General features: G+C 47.8%; 1 protein-coding gene across 1 annotated transcript in view; it reads left to right on the forward strand.

Annotated features, from left to right (window-relative positions):
• Positions 1 to 692: 692 nt before the first annotated feature.
• pdzd2 (PDZ domain containing 2) overlaps positions 693 to 26329 on the forward strand; it is a 37438-nt gene continuing 11801 nt past the window's right edge. Inside the window, exons 1-13 of the mRNA XM_047016597.1 lie at positions 693 to 864; positions 986 to 1455; positions 14190 to 14778; positions 18174 to 18319; positions 19294 to 19426; positions 20278 to 20487; positions 22997 to 23132; positions 24074 to 24222; positions 25040 to 25159; positions 25257 to 25371; positions 25543 to 25616; positions 25815 to 26040; positions 26242 to 26321. Coding sequence (XP_046872553.1) covers positions 769 to 864; positions 986 to 1455; positions 14190 to 14778; positions 18174 to 18319; positions 19294 to 19426; positions 20278 to 20487; positions 22997 to 23132; positions 24074 to 24222; positions 25040 to 25159; positions 25257 to 25371; positions 25543 to 25616; positions 25815 to 26040; positions 26242 to 26321 — 2544 coding nt within the window. The 5' untranslated portion in view covers positions 693 to 768. The remainder of the gene's footprint in view (positions 865 to 985; positions 1456 to 14189; positions 14779 to 18173; positions 18320 to 19293; positions 19427 to 20277; positions 20488 to 22996; positions 23133 to 24073; positions 24223 to 25039; positions 25160 to 25256; positions 25372 to 25542; positions 25617 to 25814; positions 26041 to 26241; positions 26322 to 26329) is intronic.

Genomic DNA, 26329 nt, shown 5'->3' on the forward strand with positions numbered 1-26329 from the left:
GTCGGCGCCCAGACCACACTCACCAGACCTGAAGGCAGGCAGGCCTGGTTTAATGAAGCTTTCACTTCTGCACTCTCTGATGTGGATTCTTTTTGTCTTCTTTCTTTTTTCCCCCCCATCTTTTTAGGTGAATGTCTGACGTTTTATAGGAACTACGAACTACATCCACACCCACACACACACACACACACACACACACACACACACACAGTCTCCTCTCCAAGTTATCAGATATATTTTCCAGCCCAACTGGCTTGGAATTCTCTCACTGAAGCAGCAAACTGCACTCTAGTTACCCCTGCCGTGAGTGCAGTCCAGTCCATTCTCTTTAACACACACACACACATTACACTCACACTCTATCTCTCACACACACACACACTCCTCCGACAGCTCTCGCTGTTGTAGCCGGGCGACGTCATGGCCGGGTGTGTGCGAAGCGTGACAGCGGTCTCGGAGGCTGCAGCTCAGCGTCTGACGTCCGGAGGGCTCAGTGCTCGCTGGAACCTTCCATAGATGGAGCCACGCACGCCAGCCCACCACAACGCTCCCTGTGTCTGTGCGAGGATCAACCAGCCCTAGCCCCTGCCCCAGCCCCTGCCCTAGCCCCTGCCCTAGCCCCTGCCCTAGCCCCAGCCCTAGCCCCTGCCCCAGCCCCAGCCCCAGCCCCTGCCCCAGCCCCAGCCCCTGCCCTAGCCCCTGCCCCAGTGTTGGTAGAGGGGTCTCCCAGCCCAGGATGCAGGGGTGCTGCAGCCAGGTTCACCCAGGATGCCCATCACTCAGGAGAACGCCCAGGACCACCTGGGTCTGCTGGAGGAATGGCTCCAGACTCAGACCAGAGACCAGCTCCATGACGACAACCCCGTAGGAAAACACACTTTTTTGTCATCAAAAATCTTCTTTTTCATGCTAAAGCCCTTTAGCTAATTCTTTGCTCTCTATGTTCCCTCCCCCTCCCCCTGTCCTCCCCCTCCCCTCCCCCCAGGAGGGAGACCAGGACTCGTATCAGGAGGGGGAGAGTGACGACGCCAGCAGCACCTCCAGCAGAGACATGTCCCTCTGCCAGCCTGCCGTCACCAAGCTGGTGGAGTACATCCAGATGAACTTTGTGGAGGGCGACAGCCCCCTGCCCCTAACCCCCACCCTGCCCCCCCTCCAGGAGAGGCTGGACTCGGTGGTGAGGGCCGTGTGCCTCACCAAGGGGCCGGGCGATGGGGCGGAGTTTGGCCTTACCTTCGGGAACATCCCCATCTTCGGGGATCCGGAGGGGAAGAGGAGGAGGATGAGGCGGGGGAGGAGGGGGGACCGGGGCCCCCTGCTGGACGTGGGCTGTATCTGGGTGACGGAGGTGAGGAAGGGGAGCCCGGCGGCACGCTGCGGGAAGCTGAAGCTCCGGGACGAGCTGCTCTCACTCAACGGTCAGCTGATGGTGGGCGTGGACGTGACGGGGGCCAGGTAGGACTCTCCTCATTGGTTGGTTGGTACAGAAGAACCTCTCATTGGTTGGCTCAGGGAAAAAACACTCGTCATTAGTTGTGAAATCACTTGCTGCCCTCCAACTCACTTAGCGTAGCTGGGGACATACAGAGGTCAGCTCCAGCCTAAAGCTGTCCTGACCATAAATCACTTCAAATTTGTCTGCTAATAAATGAACAGGCACACACTCACACACACACACTCACACACACACACTCACACATACACTCACACACACACACTCACACATACACTCACACAAACACACTCACACATACACTCACACACTCACACACACTCACACACACTCGCTCCCCTGAGGGTCTTCTATAGACTCCAGTGGAGTGCAGGCTCCTGCTGTTGGTCTTCTATAGACTCCAGTGGAGTGCAGGCTCCTGCTGTTGGTCTTCTATAGACTCCAGTGGAGTGCAGGCTCCTGCTGTTGGTCTTCTATAGACTCCAGTGGAGTGCAGGCTCCTGCTGTTGGTCTTCTATAGACTCCAGTGGAGTGCAGGCTCCTGCTGTTGGTCTTCTATAGACTCCAGTGGAGTGCAGGCTCCTGCTGTTGGTCTTCTATAGACTCCAGTGGAGTGCAGGCTCCTGCTGTTGGTCTTCTATAGACTCCAGTGGAGTGCAGGCTCCTGCTGTAGGTCTTCTATAGACTCCAGTGGAGTGCAGGCTCCTGCTGTTGGTCTTCTATAGACTCCAGTGGAGTGCAGGCTCCTGCTGTTGGTCTTCTATAGACTCCAGTGGAGTGCAGGCTCCTGCTGTTGGTCTTCTATAGACTCCAGTGGAGTGCAGGCTCCTGCTGTTGGTCTTCTATAGACTCCAGTGGAGTGCAGGCTCCTGCTGTTGGTCTTCTATAGACTCCAGTGGAGTGCAGGCTCCTGCTGTTGCTTGTCCATGTTGCAGCACCTGTTCTGAGAGTGACACATCCAGGCACAGCTGGCCTGGGAACAGCACAGCCTTGTGTCTTCTGAGCGCTGCGTGCGTGCGTGTGTGTGCGTGCGTGTGTGTGCGTGCGTGCGTGTGTCTCTTCCCCAAGATCTGAATACGACTTAACAGATGTGTTATTATCTCAGAGCTCTTCTTGCAGCATTCCCTTTTCAACTCATGCATATCTGTAAACATGATACGGCACAGAAGTTATATGGTCACACACACACACACGAGTGACCATATAACTTCTGTGCCCGATCATATATATATATCTGTTGGGAGGAACGGTACTCAAAATAACCAGAACAGCAGTAGCTTATACAGTGATTAAAGACATGGTTACTGGGTAGAAGACAGGAAGGAACCTTGATGAGAAGGCTTTTGGGTTCCTGGAGAGTTAAAGCAGCTTAACCCCCTTTTTTGGAGGATGAAAAGGTTGGGTTTGTGAAGTACTTGTGTCCTACTAAACCACGGCCATATGAGGTGGTTTGAGACCTGGCTATTGGGTCTTGTATACTTTTCCTGAGATTGAAAGGCTAATCGCACCAAACGCGAATTGAGTTATTTGCACTAATTATGCAAATGTTAGCTCTGCGTTCATTTGTGTTGTATCGCGCGAATCGCAAGGAGCAATTTTAACTCCAGCAAAAGACGTGATAGACGCAAATAGCTCAAATTCGAGGCGTGATTTGAATTGACTTTACATGTAATCTCACCACGAAACACTTCTGGTCCAAGTCTCTGACCGCAGGAGATCCCTATCGCGTCTTGCCTTTCTCCTCTGAACCCTCCTCTGTGTTGGATCTTGGCTCCCCTGGCTCTCAGAGCAGGATACGTCTGGAGGCTGCTTCTCTGAGGAGTGTGACGTGTGGTGACCAGGAGGATGGCTGCCAGCTCTTACAAGGTCAAACACTGACATTCAACTAGCGTTTGGAGTGGCCTAGCTTAACTATTGCCAACATTTTCCACAGTAAGACAATGACGAAATGTTTCAAGATACATTTGAAGGGGAGAAAAGAAATGAAAGTAAAGTGTAAAATAATTTTTGGTTCTGTGTGAACATAATTCCCACCAAATTCTTTTTGGATGTGGAGCCAAATGGTTTGACTTCAGTCCCACATGATCTCTTAAAAGGCTGTGAATCGTATAGCAGGGCTCCAACTCTCTGCCTCTAACCACCAACATCCCAAGCAGTCCCTCTGTGCTGCCCTGTCGGGGTGAGGCATCAAAGCTGCTCTGTGTCTGGGCTCTGGTACCTGGTGTTGTCTTAGAACCTGATACCTCCCCCATCAGAAGCTGCCCCTCCCCGGCCAGTTAGCTGTGGTTGGAGAGATGGAGGGAGGGTGAGGGAGGGAGGGGGCTGGCTATGGAGAGAATACCTCGACTGAGGAAGGAAGCAAGACAGAGGGAGAGTAGAGAGTTAGAGAGGAGAGAGGAGAGGGAGAGGGAGAAAGGAGGAGAGGGACAGAGGAGAGAGGAGAGGGACAGAGGAGAGGGACAGAGGAGAGAGGAGAGGAAAGGGAGAGAGAAGTGGGATAGAGAAGAGGAAGAGAAAGAGGATGCTGATGGTGACCATAACTCAAGAGAGGGATTCATAGTTTGTTCCTGTTCATGGCTCATTGCATCGCCACTGACACCCTTTCCACCTCCACCCCCCCTCACTGTCAACCGTACAGCCCCCATCATACGCAGACTTCTTAAGGCCCCCATCACCCCGGCCTCCTCGCTCCCCCTCTCTAAGCCCCAGATAACAGCTTGCGTGGGGGTCTCATCACCATGCAGGCCCCCCCCCCTCCAGGACCTCCCAAAGCCCTACAGATGGACATGGATTATACTGGTGCAATCCGGATTGCCAGGTATTATTGTCTGGATGCTGAAGCACCCAGTTTTATTTTGTTATTTTTGCCCAAATTAAATTCCTTTGTACGTGGGTCTCTGGGCTGGGTTCAGAGGGAGGTTCTTTAGTCTCTGCCCAGGAAAGTGGGAAGTCTGTGGGTGGGACTGGGGTCGAGGTTTAGATGATTTGTGTGGAATACTGAATGTTAATCTGTGAGGGGGTGGTTGTGAATGTAGCCGGTGAAAAGTGCAGTTATGGTGAGATGTTTGGCCTAGACTGGTACTTAGAGGGTCAGACTGGGTCATCAAGCTGGGTTGGTTTCTCTCTCTCTCCTTGTGCTAAATCTGTATGGAATTTGTGGAACTTGGTGTTCAAATTGAATTTATGAATTTACATTTGTTTTACAGTCCCTTATTTCTTACTGAAGTATTCAGCACAAGCCAGGCACTGTATTCACCAAACACTGCAACTTTGGATGATTCAAAGACAGACTCTTACTGACTAATCTACCACCAGTACAGATATGTGACATATCTCACCTTGTTTTTCTTTCTCCTTTTGGAAACTCTCCATCACACATATCATGAACTTCACCAAGAACCAAACTGACCTGTAGAAGCAGATAGGGTTAGGGTTAGGGTTAGATAGGGTTAGCCACCAAAATGCACAAGCACCACCTGACCAAACTAAATGTTACATATCAACGCATTGAAATCCCTGTTCTCCAACATACCATCTTTGTACAAATAAATAGAAAACAGACATCACGTATCGTCACTCCATACCAATAAACATCCTCAAAGTTGCAGGGATGTATAATATTCAAGGATGTTGCCAGACAGAACTGTTGTGATTCAGCTGTGGCCACTAGATGGTAGCAGAGGATAGCATCACCCATTCTGACCCCTGGACCTCACTTACACTATCAGACATGTACACAAACAAACCAACAAAGAAGACAACCTCTTCATCTCCACTCACCAAATCATCGTATACTAAAACACTCAACCCTCCTGTGTCAATACAAGCAGATACTGCATCTTCTCAATACTGTCAAATATTTTGGTCGCTGTATATTTTATACATGGCTCTGACATGAATGCATATTTGTTTGCTGACTGTGTCGGGAGTTATGAAGGATGCGTGTGTGGAATGCCACACTCGCTGGTCACTGTGGGCACTGTTCTGAACAAGGAAGATAATCAGACTGTTGGTAGAATACAACATCTCTATGAATGTAGGTGTAATTTATATGTGAATTGTATAACGTAATGTTATATTTTTTCCTTTTTCAGAACGGTATGCCCAAGCAGAAAGAGTAAACTTCTGATTTAAAAAGTCTTATTGACTTATTTGTGTAAGTCAGCATGGTAATGTTTTATTATTAAGTAACAGGTTCAAATACAATGTGGAGTGAAGCGCTGCTGGGAGGCGAGTGTCAGGATAATGACTGAACGGGATTTTGAATGGATTACATAAAACATGTTTGTTATGTAGACAGACATGTGCACATGAGGGGTGGAGAGATGTCAGGTTCATAGAATAGACCAGATGTCCAGAATAGATGATCGTTGACCGTCCTTCAATAAGTGTGATAAATAAACCAAAACCCATTTGTGATACATTATGAATTATTATAACCATCAGGGATTGCTTGAGACACAAGTTATCCTGGGTTTGGAATGTAACTTTCTTTGTTTACGATGTTCATATGAGCTGTACTTCTTTAGGTCCCTCATTTGACAGGGCTGTGAGAGTGAAAGTTGACAAAACACACCTCACTGAAGTGCTTTGAGCACCCAGACCACGAGACAGGTCAAGCTGTTGTGAATCTCCAGGATCATGTTGTCAAGAGATCTGTCTGCAGTTATTTACTAAGAACAAGATCCAGCGTGATGACAAAACAGTTAGTTTCAGCTCAGGGCACTTTGTATCGTTTAGTGTGACAGAGTGCTGTGCCTTGTTATGCTGGGATGAGGGCAGTATGACTGCAAGCAGTGATTCCCATGGAGATGGTTTTACCCATCAGTGGGTTATTCCTGTAGATGTTCTGGGTTAAGTAGCATGGTATGACAGTGTGGTCAAATGTTGTGGTTTGACGTCGACTATGCTTGTGTAACATCTAAATAGTCTCTGGGTGATTGAACAGCCTGCTATTAGTGTAGCCTTTCCTTTGTCATTCTAAGAACTATCTGAACCCTTTAATTTAGAATTGCATGTAAAGACATCTTATAAACAGTAGTAGTAGCCTACCTATGTGTACAAAATACCTTCAGACCAATACCAACATAAAACAATGGTTATGTTACAAGTTTGTCTGTAGATTATTATAATCCCACAACCTCACTGTTTTAAAGCACCATCGATCTCTAACATATTTTGGGATATTTAGTTTAAGTGTCCTGGAAGAAGAGAGGGAGAGCGAGTTTTACAGTAGGCTGTTAGTGATTGAGGACGCGAGAGGAGGCGGAACGTTAAAAACCGCGCAGCGCTACTCATCTCAGTCTAGCCAGGATACACGGGAAAACGGTTTGCAGCGACTGAAAATGAAAAACCGCAATGCCCATACGCCTAAATATTGTTTTGGATGACTTCATGCAAACGTTTAACGACTTTCGGCTCTCAACATGCTCCGACTTGACTCACCTTCCAAAGAATAGTTACTTCGGTCGAGCAAGATAAGAGAATATTACTGCGCCCTGGATAAACGCCTATACATTGCAAGACCGCACATACTTTTGACTTGCTAAATGAAGTAATCTTAAGGACGTTATGGCTTGGATACGGTGTTTGGGTGTTCATGGTTCCACTATTTTGATTGTCTTCTGGTGATTATAGCTATTATCGAACTCATGTGATTCCGAACTCTCATCTCGGATTAGCCTCTTGCCAACTGGCTGTCACAGCGGGACTGCAGCGGGGAACCTGGGACTACAGGATGTGGTCCAAATAAGATTTTTTCAGGTAGGGTCGACTTTTACTTTTAGTATGCTTTTTTGCGACAGTTTGTTTTACCTGCATGTCAGCTGACCACTTAGTTACTGTCAAGTTTCCGACACATGGTTAATTGTAACATTTTAAAAATTGCGCAGGTATATTTTCATATAGTGAAATACATTTTTGGTACACAGTCCACATTAATCTTATGATGTACTGCTTTTGATACAATTACGTGTTGATCATGACATAAATGTAGATGTGTAAGTGCCCAGTCATTTCACACGTGAGTCGCTGACGGATACAGACCTTATCCATTTACGTTCTCTTAAGAAGTTAGAGGTTCTATTCAAGTCATGTCATATTTTACCGGGAACCTTGGCTTCCTGATGTGTTCCTGATAAATGTTCAGAAGTGGCTGGAAAAGACGTCTATATATATTTGTTTTTCTTCACTGTTATCCAGAAGGTTATGAGGCATCAGATGTTTGAGAACCCCAGGGAAGTTGATCGAGAATGTTTGTAGTTCTGGCATGGGAAGACTGCTTCCTGTTATTGCCCCTTCGATTTATAAAGGCAGGTGCTAATGAGAGACAGCCATCCATGTTCTCCTACATGGAGGGACTCTATTCAGATCCTCTGCGCTGTATGACACACTTATGGTTGCCCAAGGTGAGGTAATTGAGGCTAATCCGTCTTAACCTGCCCTCACACACACTACCTGGTTCTAGATATACCTGCTTGTGGTCTATTTGAGGCCCTTTGGCCAGAGAATCAAGGTTCCCATGACCACTCAGTGACTTGTGATTATTTGTAAATAGATTATAAATGCTCATGGCAACTTGTTGAGAGGCTAACTTCAAATAAGATGTCAAGAGTCGTTTCATAGGTTGAGGACCTGCGAGTCAAATGCAAACCTGAGACCCAGAGATGTATGGATCTGGCAGGATGCTGGATGCAGGATGCAGACAGCTGTTCCCTGGGGAGATGGCTCTCCCTGTCACCCATTAAGAAGCCCCCTATAGATAACCAAATGTTAATGCGATCCCACCCACCAAGCGTAGGTCACTCTAACAGGCGGTGCCTTCTAGAAGTACAGGCTGTCTGGAGCTGGTCCCTGTCTGCCCACACTTCCTCAGACTGAGCGCGCTCGCGTCAGGGATAAGGAAGGACTCTGACTGTCCTGAAACACAAACAAGTTTGTTCTCTTAAAAGTATTTTGCGTCAGTCATTTTTGGGGGCTGTAATTGCATTTCTGAAGGGTTCTGCAGTGGGCAACATTTCCCCTCCTTGCCTCCAAGCTTGTTTGAAAGTGCTGAGCATACTAGTTCCTGTACTTGGTTCCTAACCACACTGTGGAATGTCTTTACTGGTGGAACCAATCAGGGCAGGGTGCCCATATGTTTAGCAAATGGAGTCTGGAGGAAGGAGTGATGTTGATATTCTCAGAATTTCCTGCAGGTGTACTGAAGGGTTTCTCTGGTGAAATGTAGCTTCATGCAGGCTGCTTAAAAGCTTCTGTATTGGAATTCAGAGTCGTGCCATATCTATTCAGGTCACTGGAATGTCTCACTGGAATATCCTGAAATGACATTATTGAGATACTAAACACATTTTAACATTCAAACGTTTCCCCAGCATTGCTCTGAATGGTTTTAAGGGGAAGATTATTACTAAAAGCTGTTCAGTATTTTAAGCTATAATCTCCTGCATTCATTTTTGCAGTTTCCCCTCATCGCTGAACAACGTTTCTTATGGGAGTCTGTGTACTCAGTACTTCGTCTGAACTCGTGATCTTGTCATTTTGCCTTTCCTTCAGACAGTTAACTCAGTGCTATTGAAAGTTGGCTTTATACTTCCCAAGAATGTCTTTAAGATGGAAACTCCAGCTTGCCAGTACAGCCTTTCACTGAATGTCGTGTTGACGGAAGTCTTCCGAAGCTTTAGGTAAGCCTGCTGGCATCTCGGTGCTCAGGTGATCTGAATGAATCCTTCCCAACAGTTGTTGAGGTCGTGTCACACTTGGTGGGTTTGTTTTGTGTTGGTTTTGTGATGGTGCATCCTCTTTGCTTATAGAAACAATAAATAATTGATCTGCCCCCCCCCCAAAAAAAAGATGGATAAAGATTTGGCAGCACTAAGTTTACAATACTTTGAGTACAATTATTGTAGGTTTATAAGAACTAGTATGAATTGAAATATGTTAGAGGTTTAGGTTACGTGTATGAAGTTACACCGGGTCAACTGCACAGCATTTCACCCTGCCAACTTGAACCAGATTTATGCGTTTGTGCAATATGGGAAATGTCAAAATGAAGTATTTGTTTTGTTAATTCGTCAAATTTAAGAAGATTACCTTGTTTCCCTCGTGTATACCATGCGGTGTATACTATAATGCACTTAAGCAAATCCAAAGCCTCTATTTTTCTAGGACTTCTTGTGAAACGTAGGAGCAAGTATGAGAACCGACCTTGGAATATATCATCTGATATTTTTCTGTCACAAAAAGGAGGAGAGGATGTTGTGGGAGCTTGTGCGAATGTGTTCAACCTCAGAGCTTTAGTGAACCCACCTGCTACGTGTCCTAAGGTCAACAGACCGGTGGTGCAGAGTCAGACTTCACCCCCCCCCCCCGTTACCAGCAACCCAAAACATCTTCCAGGAGTCCATTTACTCAGTGTTAAAAGCTCTCCATACGGTGTTGGCATCCTGGCTTTGTAAATCAGCAGTCCGTCCAGTTGTGGTTCTCATGTGCTGAGATGAGAGAAGGTTCCTTTTATTCCTGAGCAAACTAACTCCTGTTCCACTCCTCCTTCTCTGGCAGGAACACTAACATCTGCTTTCAAACTGAACCATCTTCTGGGCCGGCTGCCACTGTTTTCTCTCCTCTATTCAGGACTGTCGATCGGCGCTCTGGAAAGTGGAGAGGTCGATGTATTTTATCGTCCAGCTGTTTACCCCCTGTGGTCTGAAACTGAGGCCAAGTACACTACTCACATGTTTATTGTGGCTCATTCAGGACTAAAACCTGCAGTATGTGGGTAGGATGATTGATAGCTATGAGTTTCCTGCTAAAGAGCAGTTTGTGTCTCAAATTAAGTCTCAACACAGATTTCTCATTGTGTTTATTTACCCTCTTTGAAACCAAACAGTTTTCTTGTCCATGTCTACATTACCAATCAGTAAACTCCAAAAGAATGTTTTAAAAACTAAACTAGTTGAGAAAGCTAATTTGGTATATTCATATTCTTACCCTCCACTCTCTGGAATCAGACTTCGAGCATCAGGCCTCCTCAGTCTGCAGTTTGCCTTTTTACTGTGGCCCATTAGCTTTTACAGCAGATTAATTCCTTGTCTGCTTGCCAGCGCTGAGATGAGGGCTTGTTTTTCTTCTTGGTTGGTCTTTATCAGATGTAGATTTGTGTAGCGAACACATGGGCAGAGACAGGCTGAGGCGTCATGCTGCTAAACGTAGCCCTCCCCTGATCTCTGGGAGTGTATTGTGTAGGACTGAAGATCAACACTGCTTTCCTCTGAATGTGCTGGGAGATGTTGTGGATTACCCCCCACCCTCCATGCTGCAGTTAGGCAGCAGCAGACCTGCTTTGGGTGGTCTCGTGCTGCATCCTCTTGGTTTCTGTTTGGACAGCATCATTTGGTGTTGCTACTTTTTTTAATGATTTGCTTTGTTGTATTAATAATGATGTTGGTTTATAATGATCAGTTAATTCATAGACAACTACCTCACTGTGTCTGGCATGGTTTTGCTTACAGTACATCTTATTCTTCTCACGGATTCACACTTGCTGTTGAGAATAAAGGGAATTAATATCCCAACTGTCACTATCCTCAGTGTGTTATGTTATACTTTTGAGATTTGTTGGATGAAAGTCTCATTCGGTCTCTGAGACCAAAACTGGGGTCCCTCGTTGGCAGAACTGAAGCAGGGAAACATTCATGCAGGAAGGGAGGGAAGGATGGAGCGAGATGGTTGAAAGCATTCTTGCTTAATTTCTGAATACCACAGGGGAAATACTAACCTTTTAAGAATGCAAAGCTCAAGAGTCAGCATATAGGCATTCTGTCTCAGGGAAAGTCCACCCTGAGGCTTTCAGGATCCCCGTTCAGTTGCAGGAAATGGGGACCATATTGTTGACTGTCATTCTCTGATCAGATTACGAGTTTGCCTTGAAGTTTCCGGTATTCTTTAACACCCTGGAGTCTACATAGTAGGTTCCTCATATTGGAATAGTGGTGATACAAAATGACTTCAACTGAAGCTGCTACACGTCTCTCTGGATGTGTCATACAGACGATGTTAGTTTCCCCCGACAACACGCCCTGCCAGGAGGGTGTAACAGCCTGGGCCTGTGCTCTCAAAACTGGAAGCAGAAAGAGGAGGGATGGCAGAAGTGGGTCAGTACATTTTGTCACAAAGATATGAAACCACGAGCAATGAAATGAGTCCCCTTCTGTTCTTAAATAAAACCCAGAAACCATGCAGTGACAGTCAAACCATGCAGTGACAGGTAAACCATGCAGTGACAGGCAAACCATGCAGTGACAGTCAAACCATGCAGTGACAGGCAAACCATGCAGTGACAGTCAAACCATGCAGTGACAGGCAAACCATGCAGTGACGGGCAAACCATGCAGTGACAGGTAAACCATGCAGTGACAGGCAAACCATGCAGTGACAGGCAAACATCATGCCATCATTAAAGACAGAAGATGGGATGATGAGTAGAACAGTGATATTCTTGGTCTGAAGTAGAGACAAGATATTATTGCAGGACTGACAACTTGTAACGTTTTTGAGGCATTTTTGTTTCGAACTTTCTTCCATCTCTCCACAAAGGCAGACTTTGAGCACAGTTGCCTATAGGTACAATCTCTACATTCTTGCACAGAACAACATCGATTTTAGTTAGATGATCTGGCCTTCATTACATAATTTGTTATCTGCATCATCCATTGTATCCTCACTGGAAATAAGACTTATGTTTAAGTAACTGTCTGGGAAGAAATCTCTAGCCTTTAATATTATGACTTAATTGCCCTACCTGCTTTGCTATTTTCATGCCGTAACAATTTTTGAAGAATTTGAGTTTGACACTGCCTTTGAGGGCAGATGTTGCTCTGAAACTACCCCTTATCAACCTCCTACCCCTGTCATTAACAACTAAAGTATTCTTTAAGTTGAGCTGTCTGTCCAGTCATTTAGCAATCATCACACACAGTCTTGCTCCTCACTCAGAGACCTGCGGTGAATCATCACTAAGCTTCTCTTCTTCGTGTCTGGGATGGATATTGTGACGGCTTACTGTTGGTATGCAGTGTTTGTGTTTGTGCAATATTTACAATCCAAATCTTAGTTTCTGTCTACCTTTAATCCTTTTTAAGTTTTTGATGAAAGATTTAAAAATGAAAGGATGAACTGGTGAAATACCCCTTTCTTTCAATCTTTTTAATTTTTTTGTCATGAACTTTAGGTTCTTCATGATGAATAAGTACCTCCACTGTTATAATGGAAGATCTCATTTACAAACTGTCTGGAAGTAAATCTTGAGGTTTTATTGATCCTCAGCGAAAGGAGACTGATCAAATGACGATGAATAATAATGTCGCTCAATCTGCTTTAGTATGACCCCTTTAAGGTGTTTTTTCCAAAAGGATGTTTATCAACAGACTTTCACAAACATGTCTCCAGCAGCTACAGAACTGCTTATTCTAGTTTCCTATTTCCTACAAAAAAAAGTTATTTAGAAAAGAGACCTTTTGCCTCTGTCAACCATAGTCTGCTAGTCTGCCAACCCTTTCAGGGGATGTAAGCAAATGCTTTGTCGGAACTGGTTGCATCAGCGGCTGTCAAAGTCGCGAGTCAGGATATTGGCGTGCGTTGGAGAATAGCCTTCAAGGGCTTTTGTTCTGGCGGGATGCCTCCCTAACTGTGGGAAACATGCTCTCACCATCACTGTGGAGTAGTCCAAGCTACCAGGGTCGGGTGGTGAGCGAGGAGGGAACTGTGTTCTGCTGTCAAGTGTCACTCTCAGAAGGATGTTTGGGGAGGGTACACAAGTGTTTGGGGAAATCACTTTGACTGAACTGGATCCCTGAGTTGTTCTGTGCCGTTTCAAGGTGTGCAGATCTCCTGTTAGACTTTCTGTATTTGTACGTCTTCATTGTCGGAATCGTGTGATTTTTATCTTTCCTTGTTTAAGTGTGATTGTGTGTGAACACGTCTGTAGTTCAATAGCATTGTCCCCATTTAGCATGTTATGAATTTGTGTGGGTTTAAGAGGGAACTAGCGTCCTCCTGATGAAGGTGCACTGCGTGTTGTGAAAGGGAATGTACCTTCGTCATTTTAATGATGTCCTCTTGCAGTACTTTACTGAACGCATCTTTCTTAAAGTAAGGCGTGTGAATGAGGCATGCATTCTCCTACTGTCACAATCTAGGTTACATTTCATGCAACCACTTTCCATAGTAGCCAGTCAAGCTGGTTTGCAAGTCAGTAAGATGACCACTAGAATGTATTAGCTTGATGAAAACAATCAAATATACCTCCTAATATGGTATCAGCAGATGTGCTGCTAGATCTATTCTGAAACCACAACCAAATTGTACCCATTTAAACAGGTTGTTTTGCTGACCTGACACAAATCAGCCTGTAAATGAGCTTGCACTTTGCAGAACTGATTTACAGCGAGGGAACTCATGAGGTTAATTTGTAGCTTAAAATAAAGACGTGTATTCAGATTCCCCTTCGAATTCCATTTGGAAGCATTTGCAGCCATGCCTGATGCAGCAGGGTGTGTTTCTGATGAACCTGCTGCAGCTGACAGCCAGGGCTGATCTTGCAGTTGTTTCTCCAGTTGTTTATCTTACCTGCTAAGTATAAAGAATTGGATTTATATTTAGTTTATTTCTTCTTCTGTTTTCCTTCATGTGCTTGTGTCCAGCCCTTCAGCATGTGTTGTGTCTCCTCTGTGCTTCACAGTTACCTGGCAGACCAGTGCTGGAATGGAGGCGTGGTCTTCCTGATCATGCTGCGCAGGATCAAACGCAAGGCCCCGCCCCCTCCGTGCAACGGGAACGGTGTTTCCGGGGGCAACGGCGTGACAGGCCGAGCGAGCGAGCGCCGTGGAAGCACCTCCTCCGACGCCCCCGGAAGCCCCGCCCTCAACGGCAAGCGGACGCGCAAGTTCGGGGTCACGTCCCGCGCCTCTGTCTCCCGCGACGACGGGATCCGTGACGACAGGATCCGTGACGACGGGATCCATGACGACGGGGTCCATGACGACGGGGTCCGGGACCCGGAGCTGGAGAACGGGTTTCCCCCCTCGCCCTCTGGTGACTCCTCGCCATCGCAGGACGGGCCGGGTGGGCGGGGCTTGGCGGTGGACATGCCCACGGGGAAGGGGCGGCTGGCAGGGGCGGGGCTGACCCCAGGGGGAGGGGTACCCCAAGGGGGAAGGGTTCCCCAGCACCTGCAGAACGGAGGAACAGCGACCCTTCCTACTCGCTCCCACACCCGCCTGTCAGAGAGCTGCCAAGCTGAATCGCCCAGCTGTGAGACAGCTAGCCAGGTAACTCAGAATAATAATAACGATATATAATCTGACAGCAACAACACTGACCCTTCAAGAGCTGTATGGATGCTGTATTGTGTTGCCACGACGACGACCGGTGATGGATTTGGTTCTAATGTAGACCTGTGGGTTCAGTTTGATTGGTCTAGTTAGATGTGTGTTTGTGTGCCCCTGTTGGCTGGGTGATACAGGCATCTGCCAAACAGACACGCTAGCTTTAAAGTGCTGGGGTTAGTGTCCCATCTTTGCCATAAAGAAGCCAACCACAGATTATAGCAGAAGTAGAATGACCCACTTACTCATCCTGTTATACTGTGGCCATAATCTTCTAGTGACATTCAGAGTTTATGGGACGTATGAGTTAATATTTTACATACATTTCATTGGTCTTTCAATGGAGTTCATCTATGATGCAAGTTGTCCACTGTTTCTCCTCTTACAAACCTACTACAACATCTGAATGTTTTTGTAGTTTTCCCACACCTTTCAGTAAAGTCCAACCATGGAATGCAAAACCACAGCCGTGTTTGCCAAGAATAAATATCACAATTGGTTGGTGAACTACACAAACTACACATAATGATATCTGCCAGGGACCCGAAAGAACAGATCTTATAAAAACATGTTAATCCTTCACACATTGTCCTCCATTCACACTCATGAGTCATTGGTGGTGACTAACCGCTTGCCAAAACAAAGATGGAGGCCAGATCCAAGGCATGCCTTTCGCCTTAACTTCGCCTTTCTTCACGTGTGAATACACCTGAATATCCAGAACACCCGATCAGTGTTTGAGAAGCTTCCAGTCGCCTGTCGGCCTTCAGGGTCCAGTGATAGCCAAGCATGCACAAAACCCAGCCAGCTAATTAGTACCTTGATTTTTAGCAGCACAACCAAGATTATTTCTATTTGGAGCTTGTCAAAAACGGTAGCATAACGTACCGTGAGAACGAGAACACAGGAATTAAAAGTCTTTCAAGTCTCAGCCTGTCGCCACAGACAGAGGATTCATCTACAGACACCACCAGGATCTCATTCCCTCAGGGGTCAAAGCGGAAACAACTCGTAAAATAATCGTGTTGGTCACCAAGCCAGCCCAGCCATCTTGCAGGACTCATAACGTGAGGGTTCTGAGTTGGAGGAGCTCCCCCTCTTGGGATGTTTGCGTGTGTCCTTCCTCGCCCCAGCCTCTGACAGGAAAGAGACCAGCCTAGACAGGAGAGAGACCAGCCTGGACAGGCAGCCAGGGCCTCCGCCCTGCAGCAGCACACCAAACACCTGCTTACCTTTTGTCTGGGAGCTGTTTTACTGGTTAACCCAAAGATGCCCTAGAAAGAAGACAAAGTTCGTAAACACATGTAGTGAAAATATTTTCTAGTGTAAAGACGTTAATGTTTGATTGACATCTTGGTCTTTTTCATGAGAAGAGTCCATGTTAGGATGATATCTAGAGGAGACGTCAAACGTTTTTATTCATAATAAAATAAAAGAAGTGTATAACTCTTATTTATTATGTGCCACATACTCCAGAAACCAACCTGTGATTGTTGCCAGGGCTGGGAACCTGGTATTCACTGTTCAAAAAATCTCCCACACTTTCTAATTTTAGACCTTCTCCTCCTCCCTCTCTTCTTGAGAGGGTGGAGGCACTGTTTTCAAAACCTGCTTACCCCCCCCCCCCCCCCCTCCTCCCCCTTCCCTCTTACCTAGATAGTCGTCTAATTGAACACTTTTGATCTGGGCTCATCAGCATCAGAATGGAGAGGCCCTGCATGTTGTATTCATGAGCTCAGAGCTCTATTGTGGCCGGACGAGGGGGTTTTGTAATCAACACAGCGGCGGAGAGAGGCCCTCCTGCTTATCATATGGTGGTGATGAGAGCCGGACATGTCACCTCATCAGCATACAGTAAACCTTGTGAGGCTCTACGACTTTAGTATCTCTCCGTTAAATCCCGTTTTGGTCGTGTGCCTTCACGTTGTGAAGCACTGAAGGCACAACACATCCGTACTAAGCAGTGTCATGGTTGTGCTGGATGGTCGTTTGAGCTTGTACTGGGTGTAGAGAGAAGTGGAAATTAAACTTAAACTTACCGTGTGAATAACAGCTTGATAACTATATTGTCTGACGGCACTATTAAAAACAATACTGTGTTCTATATGGGAAGTTATGGTTTGGAAGGTTGTCGCTCAATATCTGTGACATTGTTTTAGCCTGAACACGTACCACCTAGGTTTCCCAGATGTTGACGTCCCTGGCCTTAGACTTTCCTTACACAGACGTCTCAGGACTTAGCAGTAGCAGTATTATCTGTGTTTTGTCAGGCTGAACATCAGGTAGTGTTTTAATATCTAATGGGTCCCATCCCTTATCACAGGCCTACAGGCCTGCCAGGCTTGTTTTCTTTAGGGAGGTAGCGGTTGTGGTATTCTGTGTTGTGACTTGCAGCTGGAAGTGATGTTGACCCCATGCTAGCTGCTGCAGGTTGTTTAGGCTCGGGGCTGTGTGAGACGGCTCCAGTGATGTCCTCCTGTGAGGACCGGATCAGAAAATGTCTCGGCTTGTTCTGGGTTTCTGCAGGATGTCTTTGTGTCCCTGAGCCATTGTCTCAGTCAACTTGATGGTTTTGGATCGTAAAGTTGCAGTTTTGTCTCGATACGAAAAAATTGCTGGAAGTGTTTTTTAAATGTAGCAGTAAATGTTTTAGTTTTTATTGTATGTCCTTCTTTAAATAGTCAAAGATATATTTGTCTATAGATTATTGGCAAGTTGTTAATTGTGCACAAATCCGTATACCGTGGTTCTGTCTGCAATGTGTGTTTGTGTGTGAAGTGTTCTGTCAAGCTAAAGCTGTCACACACAGGTGGGCATCACTCGTTATTTATAGAGTCCCCCTGAGGAGAGAGGCTGGATCTAAACCCTTCTCATCCCAGTAGGAGTCACAGCTCCAAGGCACTTTGAATTATGAAACTTTATTTAGAACAATCTTTGTGTATTCTCTTACACACACACACACACACTCAGTCTAGGTGTGGTGAGACAGGACACTTTTGTCTGCAGTGTGTATTTCTACATTGTTTTTTCCCCACATGGCTTAACTGCGTCCCTACTAGTCCCCTCTGTGTCTCTGCTAGTCCCCTCTGTGTCTCTGCTAGTCTCCTCTGTGTCTCTGCTAGTCTCCTCTGTGTCTCTGCTAGTCTCCTCTGTCTCTGCTAGTCCCCTCTGTCTCTGCTAGTCTCCTCTGTGTCTCTACTAGTCTCCTCTGTGTCTCTGCTAGTCTCCTCTGTGTCTCTGCTAGTTTCCTCTGTGTCTCTGCTAGTCCCCTCTCACACGTGTCCCCTCCGTCTCCTCTGACGTCTCCTCTGATGTCTCCTCTGTGTGTCCGCCCGCAGCCCAGGGAGAGCAGCCACATCTGGAAGATGCACATGGTGAAGGGTCATGAGGGGCTGGGCATCCAGATCACGGGGGGGCGGGGCTCCAAGCGCTCGCCGCACGGCATCGTGGTCGCCCACGTGGAGGATGGTGGCGCCACCCAGAGGTGAGCGGTACATTAATACTGTTCTGTGCAGGGTACTGTGTGTGTGTGTGTGGTCAGTGTCTCCTCATGCACATGCGCCGTCTGAGGTAACTGAGCACACTCAGACAGCCGCAATCAGCTTCAAAGCTTCTCTCGTGTCCTGGCCTCGTCCAATAGCACGCTGAGCCGTGACCACTTGGTCTGTAGGACTCTCCAGTAGCTTTGCCTCGTAGCGGCTCGACATCTGAAGATGAAACCTTGCCAGACATCTCATTTCAAAATCACAAGCATTAATGTGGAGCTTACACTAATCTTACAAATGCACTGTCAGAAAATGTCCCCAAAACACCAGACTCGTCCCAACACATTCGCTCACGAACACAGACACCTCCCTGCTCACTAACACAGACACCTCCCTGCTCACTAACACAGACACCTCCCTGCTCACTAACACAGACACCTCCCCTGACTAGAATCCGTCTGACTTCACACTCCTGCGGGAGAAAAAAAACCAAAAGGGTGTGACTCACTTCCCTCTATTAAAAGCCGGCGGAAAAGTCTGGAAAGCAAAACAAAAACACTTGTTCAAAGCCTGCATGCAAACAAGCTCCCCCGACCACGCTACTCATCTGGTCCCAGGTCAACACCCGGGCTGGAACAACATCTCTCTAACCCACCCCCAAGGTGAAGGTTTGAGGCTAAACTAGAAATGTTTCTAGAGACCGTCAAGTCCAGAGGCCGACCTTTGATGGCCTCATTTAATAAACCAGAAAGGAACCGTCTGCCACCAGAACTGAAGCAGGGACGCCTGTTAAAAAGTATATTAAAGAGGTGTGTGTGTGTGTGTGTTGCAGGGACGCCCGTTAAAAAGTATATTAAAGAGGTGTGTGTGTGTGTTGCAGGGACGCCCGTTAAAAAGTATATTAAAGAGGTGTGTGTGTGTGTTGCAGGGACGCCCGTTAAGTATATTAAAGAGGTGTGTGTGTGTGTTGCAGGGACGGCCGTCTGAGGTCAGGTGATGAGCTGCTGATGATAAACGGTCAGTCTCTGGTCGGCCTGTCCCACCAGGAGGCCGTGGTCATCCTGAGAGCCACAGAGGGACTGGTGCAGCTGGTGGTGGCCAGCAGGGTGAGGATCCACACACACACACACACACACACTCTCTCCTCTCCTCACATGCTTCCTCCACACCTTTCCCCTCCTGTACGTTTGTCGTTTAAACACCTCGTATCAGAACAGTGAAGGAGAAACACAAGAACCATCCTGTCCTGGGCTGACTACTGTCCTGTCTGCATGAACATTCAGAGAGACAGGGTTTCTCTCAGCCCAAACCCCGCCCCCTTTACCCTCTCCTAACCCCGCCCCCTATACCCTCTCCAAACCGCGCCCCCTCAGACCCCTGGACCTCCCTCTGCGTTCAGCACAGCCCACCTGTTTAAATGTAACAAAAGAGGAATTGTAATAATCCTTTTGTACTCAGTCTCCCTGGTCCTGGACTGCTCCCTGCTCTAATGCCCTGGCTAGACTACAGCCGCTTAGCTTGTTTGAGGAAGTGTTGCTCTGACAACCCTGACTCAGTGCTGTATTTCCTCCGATGTTGCTGCGGTGCTTCTGGAGGATTCTGTGGACTGAGACTACAGTCTGGTCAAGAAGGGTCTAAAAAATTCAACAGAAGAGTTTTTAGAGGGCTTGTAGAGAGAAGCTCCTCTTCCAGAAGAGTTTTTAGAGGGCTTGTAGAGAGAAGCGTCCTCTTCCAGAAGAGTTTTTAGAGGGCTTGTAGAGAGAAGCTCCTCTTCCAGAAAGAAACACTTTTACTCTCTGTCACACTCACACAGTAATGCTCCATGCCCCATCCTCTTTCCTTCCCCTCCCTCACACACACTCCACTGTACCATCCTCAAGGCTGTCGGTACAGTGTAACCAACTCTCTCTGCAGCTCTCAAACACTCACTCCCACCTCCTCCCCCCTCTCCCTTTAGGAGGAGTCCGAGGTGGACTTCCACAGGTACCCGTCCACCAGCCTGCCAGACCTGGTCAGCACCTGCGCCGCTGCCTGCCCAGGTGGGCGAGCCGCCTCCAGGGACATCGCTAAGGAGCCCTTCCCTAAGGAGGGCCAGGGGAGTGAGGGCCTGGAGGCCACCAGGGAGGACTTGACCTCCAGCAGCCTCTCTCTTCCCAGCCATGACTCTGTACGTACCAGACTACCTGTCTCTCTCTCCCTCCCTCCCTCTCTCTCTGTCTGTCTGTCTCTCTGTCTGTCTCTCTCTCTGACTCTTTCTCTCTGTGTCTCTCTCCCTCTCTGTCCGTCTGTGTCCCTCTGTCTGTCTGTGTCTCTCTCTCTCTCTGTCTGTCTGTCTCACTCTCTGACTCTTTCTCTCTGTGTCTTTCTCCCTCTCTGTCTGTCTGTGTCCCTCTTTCTGTCTCTCTCTCTCTCTCCTGTTAATTCAAGTTCATTCTCTCAAGCGAGGCCAGTTGTTTGGCACACTTGCACACACAGACTCAAGCGAGGCCAGTTGTTTGGCACACTTGCACACACAGACTCCCTCACGTTCACGTGGCTGATGCAGCCTTGCTTTAAGAGCGGATGTGAAATTATTCATCCGCTAGCTACCCTCCAAAATGTCGTTCTTCATTAGCGTTTGAACAGTCGATCAGGGAGGGTCTTTTGATTGTTCTCTTAGCTGTGGTGGCCATGTGCCATGTGCATGTCATAGATTGGACATACAGTCCAGGAAGTCCCACTGGCTATTGGGTTTCAATAGTGTGTGTATTAAGAGTCAGAAGGAACTGGGAAGGATGTGATGTGATGGGTTGGGAAGGGGAGGGGGTTCTGTTAGCGCTGTGGAAGTGGGTCACTCGTCGCACAACAAGCTCTCCCACTCTCTCTTGTTCTCTCTCGCTCTCTTGATTTCTTCTCCCTCTCTCTTTTTCTCTTGCTTGCTCAGTTTCTGTTTCTCTCTTTCCCTCTATCCCCCTTTCTGTCCCCTCTCTCCCCCCCCTTCTCTCTCTTCCTGTATCCATCTCTCCCTCCTGAGTCACAACAAAGTGCTGCCAAGTTAGCAGAAATGGCATGAGCAGTTCCCCTGGCCTCCCCTAGCCTCCCCAAGCCCCTCTGGCCTCCTCTGGCCTCCTCTGGCCTCCCCCCAGCCCCTTTAGCCTCTGTCTCCTCAGTAGAGCATGCAGCCTCGCCCCTGACCTGCTGTCCTCTCACCTTGCATGGTTACATCGATCATGACCATGTGACCATGTGACCATGTCTTGAGATGTTTCCTGGTGTGTCACAGCCTCTCCAGACTTGGTCCCCATGACAGCCAGGGGACAGACCACCAGCGCATGATGCGTCCCTCATTAACCATCAGCTCGACAAGATTGTTCCATATTAAAATGCAGAGTTTAGACTTCCCCCACGATTATGTAAACTCATTAGAGGGTACGCTCTGCTGGCTGCTGTTGCAAGGAGACAGAGGGTGTTTGTTATTTAACTGCTCGCTTCCTGCTGTTTGGAGAAGCTCCCTTCAGTCTACGTGAGGGCTAGGTGATGTGGGTTTCACTGGTCACTTAATCCCTGTAATCTGACATTTCAATCTCACTTGGAAGTATTTCCTCAGTTGTGTGTGGCGTTGGGAGAACATGTATCCATGAGAAGCACAGTAGGACGTATAAGAACATGTATCCATGAGAAGCACAGAAGGACGTATAAGAACATGTATCCATGAGAAGCACAGTAGGACGTATAAGCATGAGTGCTGAGCTCCTGGAAGGAGGGATGCTAACCACTTCTTTAAGATAAAGTGTCTACATATTTATACGGAAATAAATCGAGTCAGACAGTACGATATGGTAATATGTCCTGATTTACATCCCTAGTTTAGGATCTGAAAGCTGTCATCTAGGCTGATGCAGTAACAGATGCTGGTGTTGTGGAGCAGAGACCATGTCTAAGAGTCTAGGACCGTGTCAACACAAGATGCTTTGAAAGGGACTAAAAGGTTTAGGAGGAATGTTCAGAATCGATTTATGGCGAGCCTGTGAACTGAAAGATCTGATGGACACAAACTCAGAAGATAAGCTTCCTGCTGTGTTTGTGTTTTCAGCGCTCAGGAATTGCCATGGTGCCCTGAACAAAGTTTGGACGGGAGTCAGGAGGGTCCATTTACCTTAATGGTTTTTCCCCCCCAACATTCTTTCTGTCTCTCTCTTTCCCTAGCATCTAACCCTCTCTTTCTCTCTCTGTCTGTGTCTGTCTGTCTCTCTCTCTGTCTGTGTCTCCCTCTGTCTTACTCCCTGCCCCCCCCTCCCCCATGTGGGGTCAGGACATGGTTCAGTGGTGGAGGAATGTTACATTCAACAAGCCAACACCAAGTGTCTGACCTGTGAGAGGTAAACACAGCACATGGTACCCACACAGACCAGACATGCTGTGTTCCAGTGAAACCGCCCCTCAGTCCTCACGGTCCACCAGGGACAGGTCCATCAGGGACAGGTCCATCAGGGACAGGTCCATCAGGGACAGGTCCATCAGGGACAGGTCCATCAGGGACAGGTCCACCAGGGACAGGTCCATCAGGGACAGGTCCATCAGGGACAGGTCCATCAGGGACAGGTCCATCAGGGACAGGTCCACCAGGGACAGGTCTAGGGGATGTCCATATTTGAATACGATGTCAGCACACACTAATCAGTGTTCCTCTTCTGCAGTTGACGGAGCAGGAGAAGCTGGAGGATAAAGGCCGGGGGGAAGAGGGAGGCCTGGGAGAGGGTAAAGGCCAGGGGGAGGGGGCTAAAGGCTGCTGCAGAAGTCCAACACCCATGAAATTTCGCAGCCGGTCACAAGGTGAGGAACCTCGGCCATACACACATATGCAAGCACGCCTGTGCACACACACACACACACTTGTGTATATATAGACACACACACACACACACACACACACACTCTCCTCAGACAGAGTTAGACAGCAGGAGACAGCTCCCTGATGTTGTTGTGAAGCGTTCCCTTCTTCATTCACGCTTCGCTGTTTAATCGCTCCTCCTGAAAGAAAACACCTCAAATCCCTCCTCTGTGTGTCCTTTGGCTGAATTAAAACAAAATCATTTATTATTTAAGTAAATTAAAGTAGATTCATTTTTTTATTTAATTTTTTTGAAAAAAAGTTAAAAAAAAAAGTTTCAAAAGGTTGTGTACCATAACTGTGTACCATGGAGGCCACAGCAACCTGGGTTAGAATGCCTTTAAACCTTTGCTGCATATCTATCTCTTTCTCTCTTTCTCTCTCTCTCTCTCAAACTCTCTCTCTTTCTCAAACCCTCACTTTCTCTTTCTCTCTCTCTCTCTCTCTCTCTCTCTCTCTCTCTCTCTCTCTCTCTCTCTCTCTCTCTCTCTCTCAAACTCTCTCTCTCTCTCTCAAACCCTCTCTTTCTCTCTATCTCTCTTTCTCAAACTCTCTCTCTGCCTTTCCTGTCACACTTCACTTACAAACTGTCTATTAAGGCATGAATGAACAAACAAAAAAGACAAAAAAACACATCTGCTGAATGAAAACATTCTTTAATTATTGAACCAAACTTATGTTCTTATTTATTTTGAATGAAAGGATCTTTTCCACTTTGAATTCCCTCAGTACAGTGTCCAGGTGTTCTCTGGGATTGGAACTGTGCCCTATGTTCTAGATGCGAGTGTTCTGTATTCTCGATGCGAGTCTTCCGTGTTCTAGACGCGAGCGTTCTCTCTCTGTGGACCTCAGCTGGCTGATGCTGCGTGCCGTCTCTCCCCAGGCGGAAGCAGTCGGCTGGAGTCCGTGGGCGAGGACGATGAGCTGATGGTGGAGAACGGCGAGGCGGGCGGAGAGATGGCCGACAAGCCGACGCGCAGCGGCCGCAAACACTCCCTCCCCCAGCAGCTGGACACGGCCGGAGTCCGCCAGGTCGGTATCGAACCCTGCTGGTGTTACGTGACAGGGGTGGTTGGGGGAGAAGGCTGGTTTGGTAGCTGGTTTGGTAGCTGTGAGGGGTTTGTCAACGTGTCTTTTGGCGTGTGGGTCAGAAAGAGGGGTGGTGACGAGGAGAGAAGGTTTTGGGAGTGGTTGGGGTAACCGCTGCAGGACTGCAGCTTAGTGGGTAAGGGTGTTTCCTGGCAGCAGAAACACTCGTGGTTCTGAGTCTGTCTGTCCCTCAGTCAGCACAGGGAGCTAAATTTATCTACTGAGATGAATAATGCAAGAAACATCCCAGCTGGCTGAAAACTGAATTTCCCTTGAAAGCAAGACGGAACTATACCTACAATCACCTGTGTCAGATACAAGTACAGTATGTTTTCAATGTTGCTGGGCTACATTGTTAGCAACATTGATGCTAACGCTGATACAAAACAGTAACAACTCTTGCATTGTGTTGCCTCTTGGCATGAAATGCTCTATATCAGCTATTCACAATCTGTGGGCCGCGGCCCACTAGTGGTCAGGCATGGTACTACAGGTTGGCCGCTGTTTGCCTCCTGGTGTTGTTAGACATGTGTGATAAGCGCAAATTTAGTGAACAGATGTGTTGGTCGGCCGCCAAAATATTTGAGCTATGCAAGTGGGCCGCAAAGTGGAAAAGGTCGGGAATGGCTGCTATTTATGAATAAAGTTTTATTTGGTTTTGATTTGATAGACTTCAGATTACTGAGTGTTTCTCTGTTGTTGAAGAGATCTCGTTTCTTGATGACCGCAGGTTGTTGAAGTCAGCGTTGTCTATTTTCAGGAGTATCAGATTGTGAAGAAGTCGGCTCGTTCGCTCAGCACAGTTCAAGTGGAATCACCATGGCGACTGGCCCAACCTTCCATTATCTCTAACATCGTCCTGATGAAAGGACAAGGCAAGGTGAGCAGGAGAAACACACAGACACACAGACAGACTGTAAATGCTGCTGTTGTGATGATGTGATCCTGACGTGAGAGCTGTGTTGCCGTGGCGCTAGGGCCTAGGCTTCAGCATCGTGGGAGGGCAGGACTCGGCTCGAGGGCGGATGGGGATCTTTGTCAAGACCATCTTTCCAAACGGAGCTGCGGTGGCCGACGGCCGACTGAAAGAAGGTGAGAGGGACGGTGCTAACGGTTTAGCCTCCGGGAGAGTGGGTGGAGGGAGGGAGAGGGGGTGGAGGGATCTAAGTAACTTGGTGTCATAATCTGCTTTCTTTAACTGTTCTCCTCCCTCACCTTTCTCATCTCTCTCTGCTCTCTTCCCCTCTCCTGTTCCTCCACCAGGAGATGAGATCCTGGAGGTGAATGGAGATTCTCTGCTGGGCCTTACCCACCAGCAGGCCATCCAGACCTTCAAGGTAAACACGCCTCCTCATAGACCTTCACCTCTCCGCGCTGCTCCTGGTCTTGTTGATCATAAATGACAAATAAGAATCTGAGTCAAACACTCATGCTTTTGTCCAACTCTATAGTTAAGCATCAATAAGTTAAGGTGATTTCTACGTTGAATTGTGACGGTTCAGCCTGTCCCCCCCCCCCCCCTTTCCCCCCTGCAGCAGCTGAAGAAAGGCGTGGTCACCCTGACGGTGAGAACTCGTCTCCGCAGCCCCAGCCTGACCCCCTGCCCCACCCCCATCCTGCTGAGCCGCGCCGGCTCCCCCAACTCCAGTGGGGGCACGCCCGTCCCCCCCGCCCCCGAAGAGGCCGACCGCAGGGCCCCCACCGGACCCCCCGGCCCGGGCCCCAAGGACCGCATCATCATGGAGGTCACGCTCAACAAAGGTGCTCGCTCTCTTTGGGTTGTTGTTTGGTTCGTTTGACTTGCAGGGGGGCACTCTGGCAGCTCCCCACAGCTGCCCGGGTTCGAATCCAACCTGGGTTCCTTTGGTGTCTCTCTGTTGATTTCATTTTCAAGTGTAGCCTCCTATCTGAATGTCTAATATGTCTCTCCTTTTTTGTGTGGGTGTGTTTGTGTGTGTGCAGAGCTGGGCGTGGGGCTGGGTATCGGTGCGTGCTGTCTCACCCTGGAGAACTCTGCTCCTGGCATCTACATCCACAGCTTGGCCCCTGG

Source organism: Hypomesus transpacificus, unplaced genomic scaffold (assembly GCF_021917145.1).
Source record: "Hypomesus transpacificus isolate Combined female unplaced genomic scaffold, fHypTra1 scaffold_42, whole genome shotgun sequence".
NCBI classification, from domain to species: Eukaryota; Metazoa; Chordata; class Actinopteri; order Osmeriformes; family Osmeridae; genus Hypomesus; species Hypomesus transpacificus.